The 27,252-nt window shown below is 54.5% G+C and overlaps 1 protein-coding gene across 3 annotated transcripts in view; it reads right to left on the bottom strand.

The window, feature by feature from the left end:
• SAP130 (Sin3A associated protein 130) overlaps window positions 1–27,252 on the bottom strand; it is a 57,523-nt gene that overhangs the window by 16,646 nt on the left and 13,625 nt on the right. For 2 of the 3 annotated variants that reach the window (XM_055128285.1, XM_055128286.1), the window contains exons 5-15: window positions 26,443–26,554; window positions 24,919–25,043; window positions 23,551–23,675; window positions 17,678–17,825; window positions 17,489–17,579; window positions 17,174–17,278; window positions 14,145–14,286; window positions 10,045–10,166; window positions 8,863–9,165; window positions 7,590–7,767; window positions 2,486–2,590 (exon numbers count right to left, since the gene is read on the bottom strand). In XM_055128285.1, coding sequence (XP_054984260.1) covers window positions 2,486–2,590; window positions 7,590–7,767; window positions 8,863–9,165; window positions 10,045–10,166; window positions 14,145–14,286; window positions 17,174–17,278; window positions 17,489–17,579; window positions 17,678–17,825; window positions 23,551–23,675; window positions 24,919–25,043; window positions 26,443–26,554 — 1,556 coding nt within the window. The remainder of the gene's footprint in view (window positions 1–2,485; window positions 2,591–7,589; window positions 7,768–8,862; window positions 9,166–10,044; window positions 10,167–14,144; window positions 14,287–17,173; window positions 17,279–17,488; window positions 17,580–17,677; window positions 17,826–23,550; window positions 23,676–24,918; window positions 25,044–26,442; window positions 26,555–27,252) is intronic. The other variant, XM_055128287.1, reaches the window with a different exon arrangement.

Here is a 27,252-nt window from a genome sequence, read left to right as displayed (position 1 = left end):
CAGAGCACGACACTGACTCTAGCACACACCGTCTGCTTCAATAATGTTAGTGACAAAAAAAAGAGAGAGAAAAATAAACAATAATAAAGGAATATTCTACTGGTAAAATTGAGTATGTAATTCTAGCAAAAATGTGGAGGAAATGGGCCCACATACTGCATGTGGGCCCAGGCCAGGAGTGGTGGGAACCAAACCGCACCTCCGACCAGCCGCTGTCCCCGCCTGTCCGCGACCTGTTTCCGGAAGGGCCCAGAGATGAACGCAGGGACTCACTGCAATGCTGCTGATTACATGAGATATGGAAATGATTCCTCACCAGCCGGGGAGCAGCTACGACACCAGGCCCACGCCGGCAACAGCCTAGTAGTCTTTCTGGGCGATCATTTTCCAGACACCGCCGGTGGCCTGCCCATGTCTACGACCCACTCACACTCACGCTCAGTGGGATGCGATCACTTCCATCTTCTGAGTTGGAGAAAATGACTATTTGTGATTCCCAAGCCTTGGACAATAGTGTGTCCCTCTATCTTCAGTTCTAGAACTTTATATACGTCACATTTTTTGGTTTTTGTTTTCTGGGCCACACTTGACAGTGCTCAGGGGATGGTATGGGATGCCAGAGATGGAACCCAGGTTGGCCACATGCAAGGTGAACACTGCCCTTAACACTGACCTTGAACACTTACTACTGCTCAAGCCCCCATATCTCCGATTTTTATACTCAACTATGCACTTGACAGGTCCACCTAGGAGAGTCTAATAATCTGGCTAGTCAAAAGTAAAACGACGAGCATCCAAGCCGATGTTCTCTTCTGGTTGCATCGGCGTAATCACAGGAAGACTACTTCCTTGCCTCGCTGCTCAGTCAAACCTCGTTACCCATCCTTCACTGCTCCCCTTCTCTCCCTTCCAGGAAACGTGTGGGCGGAACCTTCCCAATTCAGAGCCTGGGCCCGTGCTGGAACTCTCCCCCCGTTGTGCGCCCAGAGCCTGGCCTGCCTCGCGGGGTCCTGCTCCCCAGCCTGCCTGTCCCCTGCCGGGAGCTGGGTCTGCTGGATTCTCGTGGTGCTGCTCTGGCCACGCCCACAGCTCCTGGAGAGTCTGTCTTTGCTGGTCTGGGGAACAGCTCGGGGTCCCCGTCTCCTCTGATCTGGGCGCAGCTCTCCTGGCAGAGCTCCTGTCGTCCCGTTGCTCATCAATTTGCTTGAGTGGGCACCAGTAACGTCTCCATGGTGAGCCTTATTGTGACTGGTTTTGGCTAATACGCCACAGGGAGCTGGCCAGGCTCTGCCGTGCAGGCGGGATACTCTCGGTAGCTTGCCGGGCTCTCCGAGAGGGACGGAGGGATCGAACCCGGGTCGGGTGCATGTAAGGCAAATGCCCTACCACTGTGCTATCTTACATATTATCACATAAATTTAAATTTTTAATAAATCGCTTTCCAGGGCCTTCTCTGCTGCACGCTCACTCTGGGGCATCTTCCCTGCCTCAGAGGTCAGCCCACATCTTCCCTCTCCTGCCTTAGCTTTCTCCCGACGGCACAAAGGAACACATCGTTCGTGCTCTGCGGACGATGCCAGGTGACTCATTTGATTTCTGGCATCTCCCTTCCTGCCAAGTCCTGCTACCATATTCCTCATGTTTTTGTCTGGATGTGTTATTTTTTGGATCAACCTCTCATTGGCTTTATTAACAGTCCCCCACAGTGATTCCCTCAGTTCACGGACCCTCAGGAACTGTCGCTCTGAAGTCCCGCTCAGGCAGGGTCTAATCCTGAAGCACTGAGGGCTCTCTGGGCCTCGCTCCCACCCACTGAGATGGTTTCCTGGATTCTTTTCACTCTTCCTACTTCCCTGGGAAGCTCAGGGAGCAGCTCTGGGTACCAGACAACTGAGCAGCGGTGCAGTGTCCCTGCGTGGTTACCAGGCTGGTTCTGTGACTCAGACGATGGCTGGCAGCCACAGACGTCTTTTGAGGAATTCTTCTGTTTGGCGGAGAGGAGTCACCCTGGCAATGCTCAAGGCTCACTCCCAGCTTTGCACTCAGGGAACTATTCGGGACAGGAAGGCTAAATCCACTGGCCACGTGCAAGGCAAGCACCCTGCCCACTGCATATCGCCTCTGACTGCAGGCCACAGGGGCGGGGTGCTGAGAGGAGGTGGGCGGGCAGGACTCACTCTGGGAGACAGCTGTCCCCCTGGCCACGGGGCCAGGCCTCCCCTGCTCCTGCCTGTGCGGGGCACTACCAGACACAGCAAACATGGGACAGAATGGAAAATAGGCCCTTAATGTCCTGAGTTGAAGAGAAGCCTGGTGTGACGTGGCAGCTGGGCCATGGGGGGGGGGGTAAGGTTGTCACTGCAGGCGGGACCGTGGCTGTGAGCCTGCCAGGGCGGCTAAGGCCGCAATTCCTCTGGGTGGGTCAAAGGCCTGACCAGCACCCCGGGGGCGCTACTGAGAACGGTAAGAAGGTGTGTAGGCTCACCCTGCGGGCCTGGGCGACCCCGACGTGCTCCGCATGGAGCTCTCCACGCGAGGACTGGCCACTTCCGGAGGCTGCGGGGGGATGAGCGTCTTCCGAACTGCCATCCTGGAAGAGACAGACCGAGAACACATGTCTGCAGGCATCGAGGGAGGAGGGGAAAGGGTCAGGGAAGCTGCAGGGGAGTGGGCCGGCCGCCTGGGTGCTGGGCCGGACTCTGGGAGGCGGGTCGGAACCTAATGGCCCCCGAAGTTTCCTCCACTCACCTCGGCTACGCCCCACTGTCTGTGCAGGTGTTTCCCAACGGATTAAAGGGACGGCTGCTGGCTTTCTGTCGGGGCTTTCAGCCACTAGCACTCGGGTGACTGACTGGGACAGAGCCGGCCCCGGCACTCAGAGCATGCACAGGAGCCCCAGGGTTGCCTTCCTGACCCCGGGCTCTAGCACTGGAGCATAGAGACGTGGACAGGAAGTCAGAAGGCTTCACTTTTCGTACCGAGCAGCACAGGGCGTGCCAGACCAGGGGTCACCTCTCTGACCTGAGATTTCCAAACAGAACCAAGCTTGTCCGTTCCTCGTCCTGTCACCTCTCACTGGACTCGCTTCTCCTCTCTCCCTTCCCTGTGCTGTCCAGACTTACGTCCTGTGTTTATGGCATTTATGACATCCGTGCATTAACACTCTGAGTCCCCAGAAGCACGTGAAAATGAAACACGACGAGGAAAGGAAGTCCATGATCCACTGTACCAGGTGACAGGGGCCCTCGGTAGTGAACCAGGGTTAACCAGGCCCACGATGAGGAAATCGGGGGTGGGGGGTCGTCAGTGTCACTTCTGCCTTGGTTTGGGGGACCACGCCTCGGTGCCGAGGGGGCCAGGTGGTTTAGGCGATCGAGCCCTGTGCTCCCGTGCAAAGCCAACACCAGTCCGCAGGGCATCTCCCTGTGAGTCGGACACAGAGGTGGGAGCAAGCGGAAAGGGGAGTGTGGCCAGGAGAAAACGGCTTGTCCCGTGACAGACAACCTCACGGTGCTCAGGACATACTGGCTGCAGGTATCAGCCGTACAACCGCTAACAGCTCACCCAGGTTTAACTCCAGGCATTACGCCCCCTAGAATACTCTTAATCTTGCCCAAAGGAAAAAACCTGATCAGGTGAAGAGATTCGGAAGAATGCAGATCAAGAGGCAGAGTATAAGCCTCGTACGTGACTTCCGGGGCTCGACTCCGGGACGGTGGGACCCAGCAGTGTGGGTGGGGCTCCGGCTCCCCTGGGGCCCCGAGGCCGATTAAGGCTCCAGACATCGACAGCAATGACAGCCATGAAAGGGAAGTGGAGACTGGGCCAGAGAGGACGGAGCGGGACCCTGCTCCTAAAACAGACGGATGCACATTCCTCAGCCGCCTCCTCCGGGGCCATCTCAGGAAGGGACAGGCCACGTTCCTGTCTACCAAAGCCCCTGCACGCGAACCCCACCAGCCACTGCCATGCCTCTTCGGGACTCCGGCACCTCGGGACCAAGCCCCACAGACACTAGCCTGCTGGAAGTTTCAGGTCCATGGGTTTTGGCTGAGCAGGACGGGCCAGTCCCCACCACCCACCGACACACCCACGTCCCGCCACCACCAAGCCAGCTCATCAGCCCGCCCGCACCAGACTCAGAATTACATCTCAAAAGAGGTCAACTAGCTGCAAACAATCCTAGGCACCCAGTCCTGGATGAGACTCCAGTTAAATGTTGCAGCTGCATCTGCGGCCTTGTAACATCTCCAAACCCTGTAATGCTGACACTGGCAGGAGCACCAGACTGGATGGTGCCGTCTAAACTCTAGCACGAAGGCTCAACTAGCAACAGCAGCTGAGTAAACCCTCAGACAGGGACTTCATGTCCCCATGCTGAGACACAACAATTTCCACATATTGTCTTTTACTGAAGTACTTTTTGATTGTTCCATTAGCCATTTAATGTTACAAGCTATATAAAATAAATTATTGTGGCTCTGCTGTCGGGGCAGGCTTGAGAGTTGGCGGGAAAATGAAGACGATGGTAGAGACGGGATTGGTGTTGGAATCCAGAGTGCCCGTTAACAACCACGAGCCATTCTGCAAACCATGGTGTCTCAATAGGCGCGCGAGTGTGTGTGTGTGTGTGGGGAGACTGATACAAACAGTGGTCTGACAAAGAAGTAAGAAATCAAAGGAACGCAAATTGGAAAAGAGGATGCCAAGTGACCACTGTCTGCGGGCGACATGGTAATACACACAGAAGGCCCTGAGGGGTCAGGGCGACAGTGCAGTGGGTAGGGCACCTGCTGTGCAAACAACCAACCCAAATTCAATCTCTGCTCCCATCTAGGCCCACAAACATAGATAAATCTGCAATTTCTCAGTGTAGAACCAGGAGTGACCTCTGAGCACTGGGAGGTGTTGTTCAAGAAAACAAAACAAAGGCTCCTGGAAATAATCAAAACTGCAAAATGGTTGGTGACAAAGTCAACACACAAAAATCTGCACACTTCTATATAGAAAGAATGAATGAGAGGAAAAGGTGACCAAGGAGTCTACCCCCTATAAAACACTGTCCAAAAGCATCGAGCAGCTAGTAGTCAACAACAAAGGAGGTGGGAGACCTTTAACATGGAAATTCAAAAACACTTAAGAAATAAAAGAACTTAGGGAATAGAAAAATATCCCATGCCCACGGGTAGAAGAACATTTTCAAAATGACCATCCTATCTAACTACTATATGGACTCAACGCAATCCCTGTGAGAAGTCAGATGACATTCCTCAAGGACTTAGGAAAACGGGCAGTAAAATTTGTATGGAATCTGAGAGACCCCAGGGAGCTAAAACCACACCTCAGAGTAAGGAGCTGGGAGGGGCCTTGCCCTAAGGTGGAGCTGTACTACAAAGCCAGTGACCCAAACTGCTTGGTACTGGAAAGGATTTTTTTGTTTGTTTTTTGCACCACTCGTGCTCTCAGAGATTACTCTAGCTCTGCACTAAGAATTACTCAGAGCAGTACCTGGAGGCCACCCGGGATGCGGGGTGTAAGGCAAGCACCTCGCCTCCCAGACTATCGCTCCAGCCCACAGGACAGAATCTGACCAATGCGTCAGAACCGAACATGCAGGGACAAACCCCCAACACCTGGCCAGCTGGTTTTCCACCAGGGAGCTGGGGCGTGGGGTGGAGCGAAGACGTTCTCTTCCGCTAACGGCAGTGGGACCAAGCCAGGTGTCCGTGGCAGGCGGGAGGACTGGGCAGAGTCTGGTCTACACGGGGGGGGGGGGGGCGGCGCCGGCGGCTGCGGGGCTGTAGGAAGCCGTGCGTGTGGCTGCAGCGGGCGCAGAGCTGCACGAGTCGCGTGAAGGAAGCCAGAACAACCCGGGGGTCGCATTTCTCAGGGGTACTCAGGAAGGCTGAGCGAGGCACGGACTGCAGGAAGGGGAGATGCCACCTCACCCACTGGCCCCAAGCCCAAGGAGGCGGGCAGGGAAAACATTTAGCTGAAGGGAAAAGAAAGAAGAGGCAGATGGGGGGCAAGAGGAGGCCCGGGCCAGGCTGGGGTCCGAGTGGGGTAGGGCAGCTTTTCAGCTGAATACCTGCCCCAGGCCTGTCCACATGCCTTGGGGGTGGGGAGGCGGGAGTCGACCCCTCGGCCTGCTCGGGGCTGCTCCGTGTTCTGTGTGCTCCTGTGACCCCGGTGGTACACAGAACCACATGCACCGGATGCGCATCATGAGCACGGCCCGAATACCTGAACTATTCACGACACTCACGAGAACGTCTCAACAGTCCTAACAGCTACAAGTCATCATCGCGGGTTCCTCATCGGATTCTGATTCAAACTAAACCTGAGACACGTAAGACCTCTGACAATGGGAAAATGGCTAAGTATCTGACAATATTATGGCGTTACTCTTTCTCCGTGTGTGTGGCCCAACAGATACACGCTGATGACACAGACATGAATGATCTGATAAACTGTTGGGGCTGCCTCAATACATGCTGGGAGGGCGGATATGCATATAAATAAAACTTGGTCGCAAGCTAGATGCTGATAATTCAAGCTGGGTAAGTATATGTTCTTACTACAGTTTTTTTGTTTAAACATTTGCATGATGAAACCAAAAAAGAACAAAACCACTACTGAATTCCCAAACCTGAGAAACACGAATGAAACACACGCTGCAGAGCCAGAGGAGGGCAAACTTAACTGAAACCGGGAACAAGTTCTGGGGACAAGCACATGTCAGCATTTCAACTGTTGTTGTTGTGCTGGGCCACGCCTGGCGATGCTCGGCGGTTACTCCCAGCTGCACCACCTCAAACAGTACTGGAGGCACCTGGGGGCCGATATGGGAGCCAGGGGACTGAGAGCGGGCCAGCCGTCCAGACCAGTGCCTACGCCGTGCACTACCGCTGTCTGCCCAGCCCATGGTCTCGACTCCCGCCCCACCCACCCCAGAGTTTGAAGGCCACACGCCACAACAGACACCCCCATGACCTAACCATGCAGAGACGCAGAGGGCAGGATGTCACCATGGAACGTGACCCGCTACTGAACGCGCCTCCAGTACCCCCAAACACGGTCTGCGACAGGAAGTATCGAGTGGAAAGATGGACAGAGCTCTGTAGGGCTGCAGGGCCAATGCTACAGGACAGTCACAGGGCAGCCCAGCAGACACTAAGACCCCGGCTGACTCCCCCCCAGACTGACTGTGCCGACAGGGTCCCCTGGGCGCACTGCCCCACAGACCGGGCGGACAATGGTCCCTGGACAAGCGCTTCTCCATGATTTCCCCCGATGACGGGGCCCTCTTCTGACCTTCCCTTCCCGAGGGGTCCCGTCCTGCCAGCTGTAGGATGCGGGTCTCAAGCTGTGGCTTCTCCGCCCCCTGCACTATGCACTGTTCCACCTGGGCCACACGGCCCCTGATGAGCTACGTACTCCCGAACAACCCTACGGAAACAGTACTTGGGAGAAAGGCGTAAGTGCCAGAGGAGCCGAGGAGGAGAGCTTGCTGGCAGCCCTGAGGCCGTGCCTGGGGTTCCGCCGACTCTCCAGAACCAGGTGCCGCTGGCACCACCAGGTCCACTCACCCGTCCGTGGCCGGTTTCTTGCGGAGGATGCTGGGGCGGGGGGACGAGCCCTGGGGGGGAGCGCTGCTGCTGGCACTCTGGCTGTGGGTCTGCACCACGGTGGTGGCTGCGGGGGCAGCGCTGAACGGGCTGCTAATAGGGTTGGCGACGATCGTGGCCCCGTCAGCCAGGACCACTGCTGAGGAGAGAGAGAGGAGGCAGTGAGAGCTCTGGGAAGAGGGAGAGAGACACAGGTGAAGGACTGGAGCACGAGGAAGAGTGTCCGCGTTGTGACTGTTCACTCTGAAGACACGGGAGAGGAGCCCCATGTCCAGGCGCCCAGGGACAGGGCCGGAGAACGCTGGCACATTCGTGGTTACTGAGAAAGAAAACTTGAAACACAGACTACATTTCAGAACTGTGTTCTATAAAGTGTAACTGAGCCTCAATTCCTATTGTTATCAACATCTCCCGTCTATTTTAACTTTACAGCTGTTTCCTGGGCCAAGTACTCAGGGCTGACTCCTGGCTGGGGCTCAGGGGACCATGGTGGGTGCTGGGGACAGACCCTGGGTCAGCTGTGTGACAGCCAAGTGCTATATCCTCTGTACTTATCTCTCCAGCCCAATTTCGATGGCCTTTACACAAGAATTAAGAGAATCTTCAGCTTGCCCTTCACGCCTGTGTTCTTTCTTGAACATGCACCTCGTCTGCTTGTCTGTTTCTTTGCTGGCTTGCTCTCCACTCAGGAGAAGTCTGTGTTGTCTACTAAACATGACCTTCCCCTCAGACCTTTCTAAATAAATTTCAAAAAAAAAAAACCAAAACTATCTTGCCTCACCAGATTAAAAATCTCCAAGAGAATGAAAACACTGCCAGTATTCGGCGAGTTTACAAGAGTTCTTTATATAGTGCTTTTCCACCATGTGCAATAGCGTTTCAGAATATTTCCGTATGTAACACTTTTTTCCACTTTGGTTTCTGCCCACTCAGCAGTGCTGAGGACTTACTCCAGGGCCTTATTCCAGGGCCTACGTCCCGGGGTCACCCCTGGCGGTGTTGGGGAACCACAGGTAGTGCTGAGGACTGAACTTGGGTTGGTCAAGTGCAAGGCAAGCACCCTCCCTGCTGTCTTCTCTCCGGCCCTCAGTCTGACAACAATGTGACGTGAGTCGTCCGCACACTCCACAGGGGAAACTAAGGCCTAGCGGGATGACCCGAGACCAGAGACCGGTGAGAAGAGGCGGCTGTCTACACCGGCCCTCTCTCTCTTCACGCCAACCCTGGGGGTTACCTGAAGTCTTGCCCTCGGGTGGCGGGGGCTGAGTGCCCAGTGGTGCGGGCTGGAGCCCTTGCGTGCTGATTGGGGTGGCGGGGTGGATCCCCTGCGTGCCGATGGGCGCCGGCTGGATGCCCGGGGTGCCGATGGGGGCGGGCTGGATCCCTTGTGTGCTGATGGGCGCCGGCTGGATCCCCTGGATGTGCCGAGCGTGAGACGCGTCCACAGTCATCAGCTGCATGGGGTTGAGGTGGACCGTGGACGCCACCCCCACGCCAGTCTGGGCGGTGATGGCGGAGTTGGGAGCCTGAGCGGAAACTGCAAGAGAGAGAGGAGGAGGAGTCCGCGGTGCCGCTGGTTCACGGGCAGAGACCTAGCGGAAGCAGACTCTGCGCTGCAGTTTGGACTCGCCGCTTCAGAAGGGGCAGGGGCCAGACATCCAACCTGAGTCAAGCCTCAGCTTGATTTCAGCCACTAGCGGGCCGTGAGCCTGGCTGGGAGCTGTCTAGGAGGGCCCCCAGCACCTCGGGCTGGCCCGGGGAGTCTCAGCACCCCAGGCCTTCACTCCAGCCAGCAGCAGGGCCGTACCTGAACCCAAGCAAAGAGGCAGAGTAACTAAATCCAATGTGCTAGACATAATCAATGATCAATTTGTTTCTTTTCTATTTCTAGTGGGGGATGGGGAGGGCTTTGGGCAGTCCAGGCAGTCCTCAAGGGTTACTCCTGGCTGTACACGCAGGGATCACTCCCGGTTGGCTCAGGGGATCATGCGGAGTGTAGAGAGACCAATCCGTCTACACTCAGGGATTGAACCCAGGCTGGCCACGCACACAGCAAACGCCCTACCTGCTATACTATCGCTCTGGCCCCTCAGTGACCAATTTCCACCTGACTGCTTGAAAACCTGGGGTGAGAGAGACAGGCGCCTGCCTCATGTGCACCCAAATCAGGTTCCGTCCCTAGTAGGACAAACGGTCCCTGAGCCCTGTCAGGAGAGACCCCTGAGAGCAGATACAGGAGTGAGCCTGGAGAACAAAAACAAAATGGAAAAGCAAAGACCATCGTAACTGGCGCTGAAGGGCATCCCTTTGGGCTCCAACTCCCTGCGCCTGAGGAAGGGTCTTTGCTACTCTGTCACTTCCTTAAAACACTTAAGAAAATAAGTCAGAGAAAGCAATCCCCACAGGAGGCTGATACCTGGGTACTGCCGAATGGTGGACACAGAGCTGGTGATTGGGGTGTATGTGTGTGCGGCCAGTGGGTACGCAGAAGGTGGGTACGTTGGCAGAAAGTACTGGAACTGAACAGGAACAGACGGTCTAGGAAGGGAAGAGACGACAGGTCTTTCTTCTTTCATCCTTCAAATTAACTTGTCCCCAGACCCTCCACAAACACGTCACAGTCACAACAAACTCTCGCAATTGTTGCCCAAAGTACAAGAACTCACTCCTAGACGAGCACTTTCTCACAAAGTGGGCACTGTACGGCGAGCAGGGTGCTTGTATGCATGCAGCGGACCCACGCGCAATCCAGCACCCCGTTATGTGCCCTGGAGTCCACAAGGAGTGACCCCAAGTGCAGTCAGGAGTTAAGCACTGAGCACTGCCAGGTGTGGCCTCAAGCCCAACCAAACGCAAGCAGTGGTGCTATAAACGATCACATCAGGGGCAGAAGCACGTACGGTGATTCCCAAAGCTTCCTATGAAGTTCTCCAGTGACCAGTTCTACCTGAAAGACTCTAAGTTCAGCCTGTTTTACTGGCAAATTCTACTGAACATACATAAAAGAAATATACCCAAACGTCTACAAACTGATCCAGAAACCCCAAAAGGAACACATTCCACTTATTCTGTAAGTTTAATATACTTTGATTATAAGGAGGTGTCACTATCATTGCCGCAAAAACACCTACGCAATGTAGGATTAAGTATCATCTCACAAATACACCAGGATCAAACAAGGTTTATCACATTAATATAGGAATAATTAAATATCACAATCTCTATCATTTTTTTGATATTTAAGACATTTAAAGTGGGGCCAGGAGAACAAGAACGAAACCAGTGCTGGCAGAGATGCAGGGAGAGAGGGCCTCTCTCACTGCTGGTGGGAATGCTGATGGACCCAGCCTTTCCATGAAACAATATGGGCATTCCTCAAAAAACCAGAAATTGAGCTTGCATATGACTCAAATACTGTTCGTAGGAATATATCCTAGGGGCCCAAAAATAACGCAGAAATGTTCACTGCAGCACTATTCCCAATAGCCAGAATCTGGAAACAACCCAAATGCCCGAGAACAGACAACTGGATAGAGAAACTATGGTCCATCTACACAATGGAATACTACACAGCCATGAGGAAAAACAAAGAGGAATAAACAGAGTGACTGCACTCATTCCTGGGATATAAAAGAACACAGCATGAGACTAATATCTAAGGACAGAAGAAAGGGGTTAGGAGGATGGGCAGGAAGCTTGCCAGAAGGTGGGGGGAGGCGAGCTGCAGGGACAGTCAGGACAGAGAAGGAACCACTATGCAGTGATAGTTGGAAGTGATCACTCTGAACAACAACAACAAAAAAAACGAGGGGGGGGCAGAGAGAGGGAGAGGGGGAGAAAGAGAGAGACAAAGAAAGAGAGAGAGAGAGACCGCCACAGAGGCAGCAGGGATGGGGTTGGTGAGGGGAACTAGAGGTGGGAAAGGTACACTGGTAAAGGAGTGTGTTGAAACAACGTATCACTGAAACCCAATTCTGAACAACTTTGTAACTATGTATCTAGTGGTGATTCAATTTAAAAAGTTAACAAAATAACACAAAAAGTGATCAATAGAAGCTTTACTCTGCAAACCGCTAATTACCTAACCAAACACATAGTGAATTTCAAGACTTCCTGCTTAACCAGTAAGAAGAAGGCATCCACTGCTGCTCTGCAATATCAAGTTACTGTGGGGGTGGGAACCGGTGTGTTCCCTGAGAGTGTCAAGAACCAGCCTGGAACCAATCTGACCACAGAAAGAAATGACAATAACCAAAGGGTGGTAACCACCACCACCAAGAAAAGAAAAGGTATACAAGATATTTTTTTGGCCACACTGTTGAGGGCTTACCCCAGCTTTGTGACTGGGGTGTACACGTGTGTGGCCTGTGGATATGCAGAAGGGATCACTCCTGGCGGGGGCTTGAAAACCATACGCTGTGTCAGGAATCAAACCCGGGTTGGCCACATGCAAGGAGACCACCCGCCTGCCACCCCCAACCCTGCACTGCATAAAGAAATGTTTCCAATGAACATTCCTCGTCACCTTAAAAAACTAAACATGCCTTTCCCCATCAACTCTACAGCTCCAAGAGAATCTATGAACACCAAGGGAATCAGGGGGCTTTGGCAAGAGCAGCCACAAGGCCAATACGTGAGTCTCCAAGTCGACACGCTGCTCAGATGAGATCACGTGACAGGGCCCACTAATGAAACGATGGTGCAGGTTCCACCAAGGAGGAGAGATCTACAACGGGGGGGGGGGGGAGGGCACAGAGACCAGAGTGGGGTGTGTGCTCTGCAGGGACTACGGGTCGGAGTCTCGAGCGCCAGGAGACAGCACAGCCACTGAGCAGACACCTCGAGTGCACCCCGACCGCACCGCACTGCCAGTGTGGCCCTGCACGCTGGCACAGCTCCCCACCAAGGCATACGCCAGGCACGACGGCTGGCAGAATCTCACCAGGCGGTTCCCAGGCACCACAGGAGAAGCCCCTTATCAAACATGAGAGTTGTGCATGTCCTACTTCTACCCGCTCAAGGACCCTGGAAGAAATGGCAATCTGAAGGCCAGAAGCCAGGGCCAATCACCTAGATCTCGATTCCTAAATAACGGCCCTTGTGAAATAGTGGCGTCCAGGGCTTAGTAAAGTTCCCGAGGAAGATGGAGTTTCTTGTAGCAGTGGGAAGAAATGACTGAAATGCCGAGAATGGGGGAGAGTGGGAGCGGGGAGTGTGGGAAGGCGGGGCGGGGAATCTGACCAGGTGGGGTCTGGAAGCATGAGGGTGGAACTGGTGTGTTCCAACCTGGAATCAATCTGACCACAGAAAGAAATGACAATAACTGAAGAGTAATAATGAAAAAACAGAAGACAAAAAACCCAAACAAGTCTATGCTGATTTACACACACACACACACACACACACACACACACACACACACACACACACACACACACACACACACGGCTGGGAGTGACAGTGACAGCGCAGCGGCTCAGGGGCTTGCCCGGCAAGTGGCCAAGCGGGGCTGCTCTCTGGCACTCCATGTGTTCCCCTGGGCCAGTCAGGGGCGACCCCTGCATGCGCAGCCAGAAGTGGTCCCAAAACAAAAACAAGAATTACACAAAATAACAGGGGCAGGTAATGAAGTCTGCCCCTCTGGATGGAGGCTCCTGCCAGCAACACAGGGGCCAGTGGGCAGGTGGCCACAGCCACCAGCCATCAAAATTAGGACCCACGGAAGTCCGACCGTGACACTGAGGGCCTATGGGGGGAGGAGGCGGCTGTCGCACTGAGGGCCCATGGAGGGGGGAGCGGGGGGGCATGGGCATCACACTCAGGCACAAAGGGGGTCAGTCATCACGCCAGCACACTCAGGGCCTTCATACGGGCTCGACCTCCTGCGCTAGGCCTGGGCCCTAGAGAAAGATCCAATGGCCGGGGCTGGAGCTATAGCACAGCGGGGAGGGTGTTTGCCTTGCATGAGGCCGATCAGAGTTCGATTCCCAGCATCCCACATGGTCCTCAAGCACCACCAGGGGTAATTCCTGAGTGCAGAGCCAGGAGTTTCCCCTGTGCATCGCCAGGTGTGACCCAAAACGCAAAAAAAATAAATAAATTTTAAAAATTCCACTACAGGGTAGAAGATGGAAAGATGGATTGTTCTGTTCCAGGTGACTTACTGGGGCAAGAATCTTCCACCATAGGAGATGAACATACAGTTATTATGGAAAAATAGAGTCTCAGTCCTGTAACTTTTACTTTCAAAATAACGCAAAACAAAACTAAACACCTGGGTAAATTAAAACAAAATTAAACACATGTAAAATATAACAAAAAAATAGGAGAAAATGCACCAAAGAGGAGTGGCTGAGCATAGCACACTTTTCTAAAACGGAAAAAATCAGTTTAATTTTGGGAATGGGGGGCATACAACAAAATCGTAAAAGCACAAGCCTTAGTTGGAAATGCTTTCTACTGAAAAACCACAACAATGGTACAATGGGGCAGTCACGTGGACACAATCCCTCCTACCTGTTGTCGCTCCGCGTCTCCATGGCCACGGGGTTGGGGGAGGCCCGGTGACCCGAGATGGGGATCAGGCTGCTCCTCTCCGCCGGGTAGTCAGGCTGGATCCGTGGGGACGTGTGTGTGATCTGCTGAGGCACCACCTTAGCTGCAAGAAACAAAACCTGCTCGTGGCCACTCGTTTGCTGGAACCGGCAGGCCGAAACACCTCACTCGCATTCTTAGAATGCAAATAGTAATAAGGCTTTTTTTCCCCTAGATTTACCAAATATATATAAAAAAAAAAGGAAAGATGAGTACATACAGTTTCCATACAGTGATCCTGACATATTGTTACTAGTTACCACAAGGTTCAAATTCTTACAAAAATTCCCAGTTTCTAGGTCTATTTTCCCTGATCTAACTTCTTGAAGGCCTTTCACTAAAATGAGAAGAATTCTTACATTAAATAAAAATTCAACAACAAAAGTTTTAATTCAAAAATGGCAATGATGGGGCTGGAGCGATAGCACAGCGGGTAGGGCATTTGTCTTGCATGCAGCTAACCCGGGTTGATTCCCAGCATCCCATATGGTTCCCCGAGCACCGCCAGGTGTTAATTCCTTAGTGGAGAGCCAGGAGTAACCCCTGTGCATTGCCGGGCATGACCCAAAAAGAAAAAAAAAAAACAAACAGAGGCAATGACGTGAGAGGTAATAACCAGGGTCCATAGTTATTCAATAGTCTGTTGCTAATTAGACGATTGCTTTCAAACCCACCTTCTTACCTGTGCTAGCCTTTTCTATATTACCACACTCATTTCTGGGGCCTCCTGAGTGCCCGGCAGCCCCTGTGACTCCCCACAGACAATGTGAATGACTGCAGAGTGCACAGTGAGTCTGAGGGGCGACTCTGAGCCCTTCTACAACCTGCAGTCGAACTCCACGTCAACACAGACACGCTCTATACTCTCCTCCCCAAACCTTCACCTTCGGCCTGGAAACTTTGGAAAGAACAGCAGCGATGTGTTTCAGCAACCTACAGGGTCAGGGCAACGTGTGTCCGGTCCTGCAGCAGGGGCCTGGACACCAGCCCACTCGTAGCAGGCGACAGCAAGGCCAGAGCAGACCTTCCCCAGTGGAGCACCCGACAGCACAGACTGTCGAGAGAAGCTAGAATATTCTTCACCAGGATAGGGGGCTTGGGTGGAGCAACTCTGCCTTAGGATTTTTTTTGGGGGGAGGGTAGGGAGAAATTTGTAGGGGAAAGTAATTCTTCCAATTGGAAAGTAACCATCATTTGGCCGAGTTATCAAGCATTGGCTTAGAATGTTGTTCTAGACATTTCTTCTACTTGTGCTTTTGGGAATCCCTACTGTGTGACCCCTAAGGAGGACAGTGACATTAGTAAGGGCTAATCTCTAGATTGGCTGGACTGGAGCGATAGCACAGCGGGTCGGGCATTTGCCTTGCATGCGGCTGTCCCAGGTTAGATTCCTCCGTCCCTCTTGGAGAGCTCCAAGAGCCCGGCAAGCTACCGAGAGTATCCTGCCCGCACGGCAGAGCCTGGCAAGCTCCCCGTGGCATATTCCCTATGCCAAAAACAGTAACAAGTCTCACAATGGAGACATTCCTGGTGCCCGCCTGAGCACATCGATGAACAATGGGACGACAGTGCGACAGTGCTATAGAATCTCTAGATAACTTTTCACAGAGAAGTGAATGTGAAATGGGGCGCTCCCTGAGGGGGCGGCGAGCCTCTCTGTGGGGTCTGACTTCCCTCAGAGACTGCCTGGACTCTAGGCCTGTGCCCCCCTGAAGTCGTGACCATCATCTCTGAGGGATGCGAAGACAACGGGGGCTGCAGGTGGTGACACTGTTTGCTTGGGAGGGACACAGCCCAGGGCGCAGGGGGAGCATTCCCTTCCCGCAGGGGCGGGGTGCGCCAAGAAGGGCTGGGAGCTTCCGCTCGGGGAGACCCATGCGGAAATAACGGGCCACTCGGCCCTCGTGGCGGCACAGACTAGCCGTGGCCTGAGGCCACCCCGTGCTGCGATATGGAAACCCGTCTCGGGGTGAGGTGTGGTTGCCAGGCACTCGTGGCCCTGTGCAGGGCAGGAGGACGAGCCAGTGGCGTGGAGAGCCGTCCGCCTGCTCCGCCCCGGGCGCGGGAGAGACGCGCTGCTGTCCCCTGCGCGAGCCTTCCGTGGGGCCTGGTGCCAACCCAAAGGCTTCCCCAAAAAGGCAGGAGCACGTCCACGTCCTGTTCTGTCCTCAAAGTGTCCTTACAAGGTGTCCCAAGGTGGGGCCGGGGTGACAGCACTGCGCAGGGCTCCGCCCTGGAGGGAGGGACCCTGATCCCAGAGCAGGAGCACTTTGGGTATGGCCCCCACTAAGCCACCCAGATCACAGACAGGAAAATGTCTGACGGGGGCCGTGAAAGAGAGGAGGGGAGGGTGGGGGGACGCCAATGCTCGGCTGCCCTTCGGGGTCTGGTCGCCCGGTTTCTGAGAGCTAGGATGTCCGTATCCGCTCAAAAATGGCTGTCTGACTTCTGAAGCTGTACTAAAATAGGACGTAACGTTGGCTCTCTCAGGACATACACAAAATAGAAACCAAGCAAAATAAGCAACAAAATCTGATAAAAACCAGAGTCCAGGAAAAGTGGACTGGTACCTGAGGGGAAGGGGAGGGGACATGAGAGACGCAGGGGGACAGGGTCAGTGTGACAGTGGGGCACAGGGCAGGAGGCCGATGTGCTCCTCGCTGCAGACGGCTGAACACCACCACCCAGAGTCCCAGCCTGTGGCCAGGGTGGAGGGAGCACACGGGTCGGGGGCCCCGGCCCGGGTGACGTGCTGGTGAGCTGCGGACTGAATCCCATCCCACACCCAAGATGGGATCATATTCCAGGAAGATGGGGGGCGGGGAGAGGGAGGAATCGGGAGTAGAAAGGAGCGTGAGCGTGGAATCCGAGTGCGTGTGAGAAGTCCGTGCTGCCCTGAAAGCCCAGGTCACAGCTTCGGCAGTGGCCACGCTCAGCCCGCCGGCACTCACCCACGGGGATGTTGGAGGCAGTCACAGCAGTAGCATGGGATGAATGAGAGGGCATCGTCATGGTGACAATTGTACTCGTGGGAGCCTGTGTGTGTGACACAGATCCTGAAACAGGAGGAAAGAAAGACATTCTTCCACAATGGTCTCTTTCAACGCACCACAGATTCCTAGAAGCCCGCAGGCAAGCGCCGGAGGGGACGGGAGTGAGTCTCTCTACCCGGTCCTCTCCCGTCTGAGCCGCGACACGACAGCCCAGCCTCCGCTTCCCCCGCCCGCTCCCCAAACCCGAGCTGAAGGGCCAGGGCGGCGACCTACCGGCCGTGGTTGCTGAGGCGATGGTGTTGGTGGCCAGGATCGGAGCCACCGTCGCGGCAGCCACTGGTGTGCCAGTACTGAAGATGGTTTTCTGGGGGGAGGGAACCCCGAAACCGTTTAGTGAGAACCCCCCAACCCGCTCCCACGGCGTCTCAGGCCTGCCACACTGCCCAGGCCTGCCGGGCCTACCTGGGCCATGGTGTGGAGCTGCTGCTTGGGCGTCCCCAGGGCGGGGTGGGACGGCAGTGTGATCCTGGTGGTCACGTCTCGGGACTGGGCCGGGCGCTGGATACTGATCGCTGCGGACGGCGGGTGCTGGATGGACAGTGTCGGCCGGCTGAGGAGACAGGGAATACGTCCTCGCTGACAGCTCCCGGCCGGCCGCTGGCCAGGCCAGGCGACGGCCTTCTCCGTGCCAGGGCACAGCCGTGCGACATCGACAGTCACACCATTGAGGAATCTCCCCCTTGGAATCGCAGTCTCTCTTTGAAAGGCCCAATACGTGCCGTGGACGGAATGAATCAGCCCTCAGTCACTCGCAGGATCGCTGACACAGCCAGGGAACCCCTGCAGGCCCCAAGTGAACGCTATTGTAATGGACACACTTCAATCTGTGTTCAAAGCTCAAATGCACATTTTTTCAAGTCATGAGGGAAGATTATAGAAAGCCCTGATCAACAGTATTTAACCAATGACTCCCCCTTCCACTTCTTCTAACATTTCTTCCCAGATAATCAGTTAATAATGCAAAATGACTGAAAGAGACGTCAACAGAGAATGTCCAATTAGCTGGTAATTAAGCTGAAAAAATTGCTTTTTTCACTGGTGAAGAGTCCAGTGTTGGAACATTGTCTGACTGAAACCCAATTACAAATAACTCTGTAACTGCCATACCTCACAGTGATTCAATTTAAAAAAATTGCAATAATGGCAAGGAAACTTGCCACTCATTCAACAAAGCTGACAGCACAAGTAGGAGCAGAGGAGAGAATGGACGATTAAATGAAACATGCTCAGAGACTTTGGGTGGGGGAGGGGATTTGATCCACACTTAACACACTCCACCAGGATGAAACACAAAATCATCAAAGATTTAATGACAAAGGAAGTAAAGTAACCGGGGATGAGGCTCAGTGGCAGGGCAACTGCCTGAAAGATCTTGGTTCCGATTCCCAACCAAACACACCCCTCCACACACACCAATTCTCCCCCAAATATAAAATAGATAACTTTGTGATCAAGTAAACAAATCTCTTATGCAGCAAAACAGACTACAGAGTCAACGACTCATATCTCAAAACAATATGAACATACTAAGAGATCCTTGAAATCTATATATATATATAAAAAAATAACAGTTCAAAGGACCTCACAGGATCACTGAAAATGCAAACGGCTGCTCAATAGTCATTCCCATCCCTAAGAAAGGAAAAGCAAGTTAAAAGATGAGCTATCACTGTTCCCTTGTCAGACCGGTAAAACTCCGAAAGGAAGTTTCAACTACCCTGAAGAGTGCACACTGCCTCAGCGAGAGGAAGGGAAGCAGTCTGACAGCCGGCAGCAGGGAGCAGACCCACAACTGTTTATTCTCCGGCCTCTCGTGAGAATTCATCCTACAGACTCTGGTACACTGCACAATGACATTAGTCTAAGGTTACTCACAGCAGTACTTACGATACTGAAGTCCTAGAAACATCAGTGTTTTTTTTTTTTTTTTTTCTTTTTGGGTCACACCTGGCAATGCACAGGGGTTACTCCTGGCTCTGCACTCAGGAATCACCCCTGGCGGTGCTCAGAGGACCATATGGGATGCTGGGAATTGAACCCGGGTCGGCGCGTGCAAGGCAAACGCCCTCCCCGCTGTGCTATCGCTCCAGCTCCAACATCAGTGTGTTTATAAAAAGGAATCACTATATTGCTACTCAAAGAATGAAAATTCCAAGTTCTGAAACGGAAAGCTTTCAATATATAACAATACTGAAGACTAAATAAACAATCTTTTAAGCAAAAAAGATGAAGAGAATGACAGCGGAGTCAGACTGTAGTTAAGAACACTGGGAGGCTATCCAGAGCACTGCGAACAGGGCACCCTAGAGAAAGCAAAGAACACAGGCACTTGGTTGATGGGGGAGTGTAGAGAGGACACTCACTCTCTTGTCTTTTACTCCTTAACACTTTTCTTTTACATTTTCAAACTATATGAATGTAACTTAGGAAAAAGAAAATACATTGAGTTGTGAGGGTGAAAAATGGATTGGACAATTTTACATGCCCAAAGCAAGCAATGGTCTCACCGAAATGCTCTCAAATCAGACCTGGTAAGTAAGAGCAGCTGCACTGAGAAGGAAGGTTTCCGAACAGAGCTCACGAACTCCAGAGCAAAGGAAATCTGAAAGCCTGGCGAGAGGTGCAACTAAGGGACTCAACCGAGCCCAGGCTGTCAGCCAAGAAGAAAGGACACCGGAAACTGACTTTCACCCCTCTGGGTACCAGCCGGCAGTGCTCTGAGCGGGAGGGGGGAGCCATGTGGTCCTGAGGACCAACCCCATGGCTCTTGCACGCAAACATGTATTCCAGCCCTTTGAGCCGTCTCCTTGGCCCTTGCTGTCTCGTACAAGTTAGGGCGGAGATAGCACCGTCTTACATGCACCCAGCCAGGTGTGACCCCAGGTACCCCACACGGTTCCCCAAACAGTGCGAGGAGCAATTCCTGAGTGCAGAGCCAGGAGTAACCCGAGCACTGCCAAATGTGGCCCAAAACAATCCAAAATAAATACAAATTCCATCTCGGGGGCCTCGAGCTCACGGACCTGGCACACATGCTCCACACCGTGAATCCAGACCTAAGCGTGAATCCAGACCTAAGAGTCTGCACTGGGGCAGGGCGACTGAGCACGCTTGGGCGAGCGCCCCCCTGTGTGGGCTGCCCAGCACACACGCACTCACAGTGAACCGAGAGGCACGTGTGCACATGGCTAAGAACCAGGACAGACTTTAGGACGCATGAACCTGATTATAAATGTGGTCTGGGGACCAGGCCCACGCCCAGGGTCCGGCAAGCAGGCCCCGCAGGCCTGGGAAGCCCGTCTGGCGCTGGGCTCCGGCAGCCTCCGCACGGCTGGGGGGGACCCCATGCAATTTTTAAAAACTGCGTTTCATTCAACCAAGCAATGAACTAAACACTAAAAAAGATCAAAGGCCTGGCAGGCAGGACTCAATGTATTTGACAGGAGGAACTGACTTCTTTTTAAAGTCTGCTTAAGCTTTCACTTCCAGAACTCTAAGGGAGTAACACATGATAGATTCAACATAATCACACATCTAAGTTTCTGATCTCCAGGGCTTCCTTTATTGCTATAGATTACGGCAGAGGGGCTGGCACCCAGGAAAGTTACAATTACTGCCTGAGTGAATGCTGAAATTTCTGGATAAAACTCAACATCCAGGGGCTGGAGCGATAGCACAGCGGGGAGGGCATTTGCCTTGCACGCGGCCGACCCGAGTTAGATTCCCAGCATCCCATATGGTCCCCTGAGCACCACCAGGGGTAATTCCTGAGTGAAGAGCCAGGAGTAACCCCTGTGCATCGCCGGGTGTGACCCAAAAAAAAAAAAAAAAGAAACAAAAACTCAACATCCAGTACAAAAAAAAAAAAACACAAAAAAACCACCCTAAAATCAGTACATTGGAAAATGTTTCTGTAACACATCAAAAACTTTCATTGTGCATGTATTCTAAATTTCATCCCTCTCAATATATTTGTGGATGTAAGACTCATGAACAAGTCTAAGCCAGTGAGAGGTTAAGTCCCAGCACTCCCCGGCATTCGCCGGCCAGACTCTGCATCGTCTCTCCTCGGGCCTCTCCTGCTTCTCACGGCCCTGGACTCGCCGGCGCTGTGGCATCCAGTCGACGACTCCTAAGCTCGGTACTGACCACATGCTGACCGGAGGAGCCACTTCAGAACCCCCGATTCAAACTCCCTTTCTCTTTTGGGGCCACACCATTACTCTTGGTTCTGTACTCGGGGACCACTCTGGTGGTGCCTGGGAGACCGCTCGGGCCCGGCCAGCACCCGCCCTGCCCTGCTGCACTGACCCAGGCCTCCCTCCCCCTCATGCGATTTCTCTTCCTTTACTCGCCCAGCAAGGAAACACCCAAAGCAGCACCTCAGACTTCTCTTACTCATCACTAGGTCCCACTCCCAACTGGTTAGTCAAGCCCCGGGCCTTGGGGCCTCTGAGGGTGCTAGTGAGCACGGTACTGTCCCCCTGCCGAGACACGGTCCCTGAAAGTCACCCAGCTCGAGCGTCCCTGTCAGAGGCTGCCCCCGCCTGCCACATGCCTCCACACGACGGGCCTCAGAGACCCAGAAAACAAAGGCGAGCGGGTGCTTTCTGTTTGTCTGCGGAGTTCTCGGTGGCCGAGGGGCTCACGGGGCACCAGGGCTGGGCCTCGGCCGCCAGCAGGGAGCCCACTCAGCAGCCTGCGGTGTCGCCAGCCCAGAGCTTCCTCCTCCCGCGAGACTAGGAAACGCTTGCAGGCGCCCTTCCTCTACTCGGCTTCGTTACCGCACGGCTCCGAGGGGCTCTGCAGGATCCGCCCGCCTCAGACGCGCTCTTCCCCGGCTGCCTCTGGATTCAAAATCCGTCCTTGGCAAGATCCCCTGTTAACTTCTATCATCTCTCCCTCTCCCCTCAGGAAACCTCGCTCCTTCAGAGCAGCCGCCCCGCCCTGGTGTGGAAGCCCCTCCCGACCTACACTGCCCTCCCGGGCCACCATCCTCTCCTCCACCCCCTGGACTCAGGGTGCATGTATCAACCCAACTCCGCCCAGGAGCGCAGAAACTGCACAATCTCAAGTACCCAGAACCAGAGTCTGGAACTCCTCTGCATTCTCCCCATTTCCCACCAGGCATCTGTGTGACGCCGCCTCCTGGCTGCAGAGGCGAGACAGCCTGGCACTCTCTCCACCTCTCCGTGCAGTTTCGCTCAAGTGTTCTTGCCTGTCGTCACAATTCAACACATCTGTGCATGTATGACCGTTTCTAACAATCGCCTCTTAGGTTCCTGCCACCCCTTCTAAAAATCTGTTTCCGTGGGGCATGGGGCAGGCATGATAGCACAGCGGGGAGGGCGTTTGTCTTGCACGTGGCCGACCTGGGTTTGATCTCCGACATCCCATAAGGTCCCCTCAGTGCCACCGGAGTAACTGCTGAGTGCAGAGCCAGGAGTAACCCCTGAGCATTGCCAGGTGTGGCCACAAAACAAGACCCCCCCCAAAAATCTGTTTTCAGTTTGGTCTCTGAACCTACTCTATTCCCCAAAAGCTGGTGCAACAAAAACTTCCAAGCACGCAGCAAGCCCTGCTCCGGCGTCCACTCTGTGGGCATGGGACACGTGCCCGAGTGGCCCACAGCCATCACTCGATCTGGGGCTGCTATGACCCCTAGGATGATCTCCTGTTGCTTCTCCTACCTTTGGCCTCTTGTTGCAAATGAGTCACTACCCCGGGCCCTGCCCGCTGCCGAGTGGTCTGACCCGGACCGACCGTGCTGCTGGCTCCACCTTCCTTTGCATGTTCGGGTGGTATGTCCTTGAACAAAGCCCACCCTGATGCCCTTCCCAGTGCCGGGGCATCCCACTCCGCACAGTCCCCCTGCCCCGGCTCGCCCCACACGATGCTGCTCACCGTGGCTCTTGCTTACCAGAGACTAGGGAGCAGTTCTAAGGGCTGGCAGACATGGCCCAATATCCAGTACTGCAGTCCCCGAGCACTGCTGAGCATGGTCACTCCACAGGTCCCCAGCGGTGCTCAGGTGCTATTTCAGCTCAAAGCTCAGGGATCGCTCCTGGCAGTGCCCGGAACACCACGTGTGCGAGGATTCACCCGGGCCTCCATTATGCAGCGCATGCTCTCGAATCCATCAGACTCACGCTACCCCCAACACCACAATTTTTCCCCTGTATCCCCAGCCCCTCCCTGGAAGAAGCTCGGTGAAAGCAGGACCCCACTGAGTCACGATTTGCCCATGTGGCTCTGACCACTGCCCTTCCCTGTACCTGAGTGCGGAGTCTGCAGCGTGTGCCGCCGTCGTCGTGATGACTGGAGACTGGGCCCTGGTGGCCGAGACGGTGGCAACCACGGCAGGAGGGATGGTGTTGGAGGTGGTGACGGGCGGCCGCGACTGCCGAGAGGGAAAATACCATTAAACAAGAGCCCCAAAGACACCACGTCAGACACACGGCAGCCCTAGACTCGGGCCCGAGGAAGCGTGTCCTCAGCACCCGGACAGGCCGCTGTGAGAGTCGACGCTGCGCTAAGCCGACACTGAGTAGACAGACGGAATGGCCCTTCCCGAACACGGCTGACACACGGAATTCCTCAGGCCCAACACACTGGGCTCTGCCCTGCCTGCGCTGACCCTGTGAAGTCGCTACGGCGACTCTGCCCATCCCTGCTCAGCCGGGCACAGGCGTGGGAGCCGCACGCACGCCAGCGACACCCCAGAGCGCCAGGACCATCCCGTGCACAGACTTCCCTCAGGGCCTACCCGGGACCCGCCACAGACCCCGCCCACACCTCGGGCTCCTCCGCTCTCCGCCCCGGGCACTGCCCGCGCCTGTCCCGACCCTGAGGCACAGCAAGGCGAGCAACCCTGGCCTCTCCCGTCCACACCCTGTCCTGTGTCCTCACCACCATGTCCACCAGGCCTCGCCGGGCCGGTCACACTGTCCCCCCCCATCTCTTCCTCCAACCCTCCCCGCAGACACCGAGCACTCTCCCGAGGGTCAGCCCGCCAGCAGGACCTTCGGCTCTGACTCAAAGGCGCCCGAGCAGCAGCGCACACCCGTGTCCCACCCGCATTCTGCTCCCGTCTCAAGCCCTCGAGCAGCTTCTCGCCTATCACCCTGTGGCCCACAAAACCACCTGGATCTCTCCCTCCCACATATAATTCAGCAAATCTTCCAAAGACATGGCCTCGGTAATACTGTCGGGTTCAAACAACTTAACAGCTCCCGGCCCTGTAGAGAGCCAAGCTGACACTCCGGATCTCAGAGTTCCACTCTCGGAGACGCCACAGCAATCCTTGGTACTAACTATGCTCCAGTGACACGCAGGCCACGGAGTTCCTGACAGACATATAGAAAGGGATGCCTCCTTTCCAGAAAGAAAAGAAATGAAAACGGAAACGTTTTCTAAAGAAGAAAACCACAGAAAGCACCTGGGCCTCTGACTCCCTATCCAAATCTGAGATCTCAGCCCTGGCGGGACTTTGCCGAACACGGTGTCATCCCTGCGTCCTCGCTGCTCTCAATAACGTCCCCCGGACGTGTGTCCCTCCCGCCTCTCCTTCCCTGGGAAACCTGGCCACTCGCCAGTGCTGTGCAGGTGAGTGACCCCAGGGGGCGCCTCCCGGCCGCACGTGCCTGGATTGGCTGGTGAATGATGTGCTGCACGGCTGGCTGAGCGGTGGCAGCATTTGGCAACTGGGAAGTCGGCCTCAGGACCGTGGTCACTTTAGAGCTGGACATCACAGCCGCCGCCGCCGCCCCTGGAAAGAGAGTCTGGTTAGTGCAGTGCCAACATACTCCCTAGGGGGGTGAGGGCAGTCTCTGAAGCTCAGTCTGTCGGTGCTCAGCACAGTTCTGCGTACACAGACTTCGCCTCTCACCGCGCAGGTGACGAAGATGAACAAGCATTCAGGGACTGACAAGGGCTAGCCAGCGTCACCCCAGAGCTCTCGGTGACCAGCTCAGCACGGGGCACTCAGGCCGGAGCTCCGCAGCAGGCAGGAACACTGGCCTGAGGAGCCCGCGACGGCAGGGGCAGCTGTTGGCGGTCATAGAAGCGGCGTCTTAAGGGTCCCAAGGACGCCTACGGCTCAGCGCCCCTGGCTCTGCAGTGGGCTCTGCCCAACAAGGGCCAGTCAAGAGGCCTGGCTTTAGACTTCTGCCTCTGGTTGTCTGGGGGCCATGCCTGGCAATGCTCAGGGGCACACTGGGACTCCAGGGGCAAAGCACGCGCCCCAGACCTTGAGAGAGTTCCCTAGCAGCCTCCCCGGCCTTGGCAGCAACGACCTGACTCTCTCTAAAAGAACTGAACAGCTCATGATCGGGTAGTTGAGAAAACGAGTCCCATTTCATCCTTTATGAACTATCAGGACCTAATTCTAAGATTAAGTTCTTACAGTTCATCTCACTGCTCAAAGTCTTACAATTTATCTCTTCTTTTTGCTATGCAATAAAGAATTTATTAGTGCACCATCATCTAAACTTCCGAAGTACTTGAGAGGGCAGGAGCGTGGCACAATGGCAGTGCACACGCCAAGTGGCCCCAACCTCCCGGCACAGCCCAGGTCACCAAGAACCCGAGCTCCAAACTGTGGGGCCTGTGTCACGAGGTCAAGAGTCACTAGGACTGACCCGGGTCCCCCCAGCAGCTCAGCTGGCCCTAGAGAAAACAGGAAACTGTGCTGACGCCAGGACGCAGCCCAGCAGTTCACAGCACACAGGTGGGAGGCCCTGAGCTCATGCACGAGCGCGCACATACACATACACACACACACACACACACACACACACACACACACACACACACACACACACACACACACACACCATTAAAGCTTGTAGATTATTCGTTAAAACGGAAGACCATTTTCAGACTACCATACTTTGAGGAATTCATGACTATAAACGTTTGTATACCAGAAGATTATGATTGCTTTACAGCAGTAGTGCTTTAAAATTTATATATATGCAGACTTGCAATTTGCCTGTATAAGAACTTTTCAGATTAGGCAAAAAATGTGTATTGTTCGACATATATTTAGGCTGTTCTGCAACTCGAATAAACTGACTCTGGATATGCTCAACACTTCCATGTTTTCCACCAAATGTATACTTGAAATTTCTGCTTCTGAGAGTGTGAACAAAACTCCCTGCCTTTACCTCGAGGTAAATGAGACGCTCCGATGTGAAGGGGGGGCCCAGGCGCGTTGCTGCGGATGATGGACATCTGCACGTTGGTAGTCATGATGTGGTGCAGATTGCTCGGGTGTCCCTGCAGAAACGGGGCACGACACGTCATGGTCACAAGCTTGGCTCAGTGCTGGTAGTTAACGGCCGCTTCCAGGAAGTCAGCTGCCTCAAAATGTGGGCTGACCCTTTCCATGTGTATTTGGTTTGCTGGGTTTTCGGGCACCAGCGGGAGGGACTCGGGATTGCTCGTGGTGGGCCTCAGCGGCTGTGTGGGTGCTGGGATTGCCCAGGGCCGCACAGGCTGCAAGGCCAGCACTTCACCAAAGGCACCACCTCTCCGGCACACGGGCTGATTCGTTTCAGTGTATGCCTGAAGGGAGAAGATGGCTCAACTTTTAAAAAATGACAGGCAGGGGCCTAAGTGACAGTACCACAGGCAGGGCACTTTCCTTAAGTGGCTGATTTGGGTTCAAACTCGGGCAGCCCATGTGGTCCCCTGCGGCCCACCAGGAGTGATCCCTGACTACAGAGTCAGGAGTAAGCCCCGGGCACTGCAGAGTGTGGCCCAAAATCAAAGAAAAAACTCAAACGAGTCTGGAGAGACCACCCAACTCACTGGGCGCCTGCTGCGCGTGCTGAGCACCGGGTTCAGCGCCCTGACCTCCCCCATAAGCAGAGTGGGAGCAGCCCCAAGTACTGCCCTGGGGCCCAGAACCACATCAACCAAAATGTCTAAAACCCTGAAGCACAGTTTACACTGATCTGGGCCTCTGGGTCTCT

Source organism: Sorex araneus, chromosome 2, assembly GCF_027595985.1.
Source record: "Sorex araneus isolate mSorAra2 chromosome 2, mSorAra2.pri, whole genome shotgun sequence".
In the NCBI taxonomy this organism is placed as follows: domain Eukaryota; kingdom Metazoa; phylum Chordata; class Mammalia; order Eulipotyphla; family Soricidae; genus Sorex; species Sorex araneus.
Note: the sequence above shows the minus strand (reverse complement) of the source record. Positions and strands in the feature narration are given on the sequence as shown.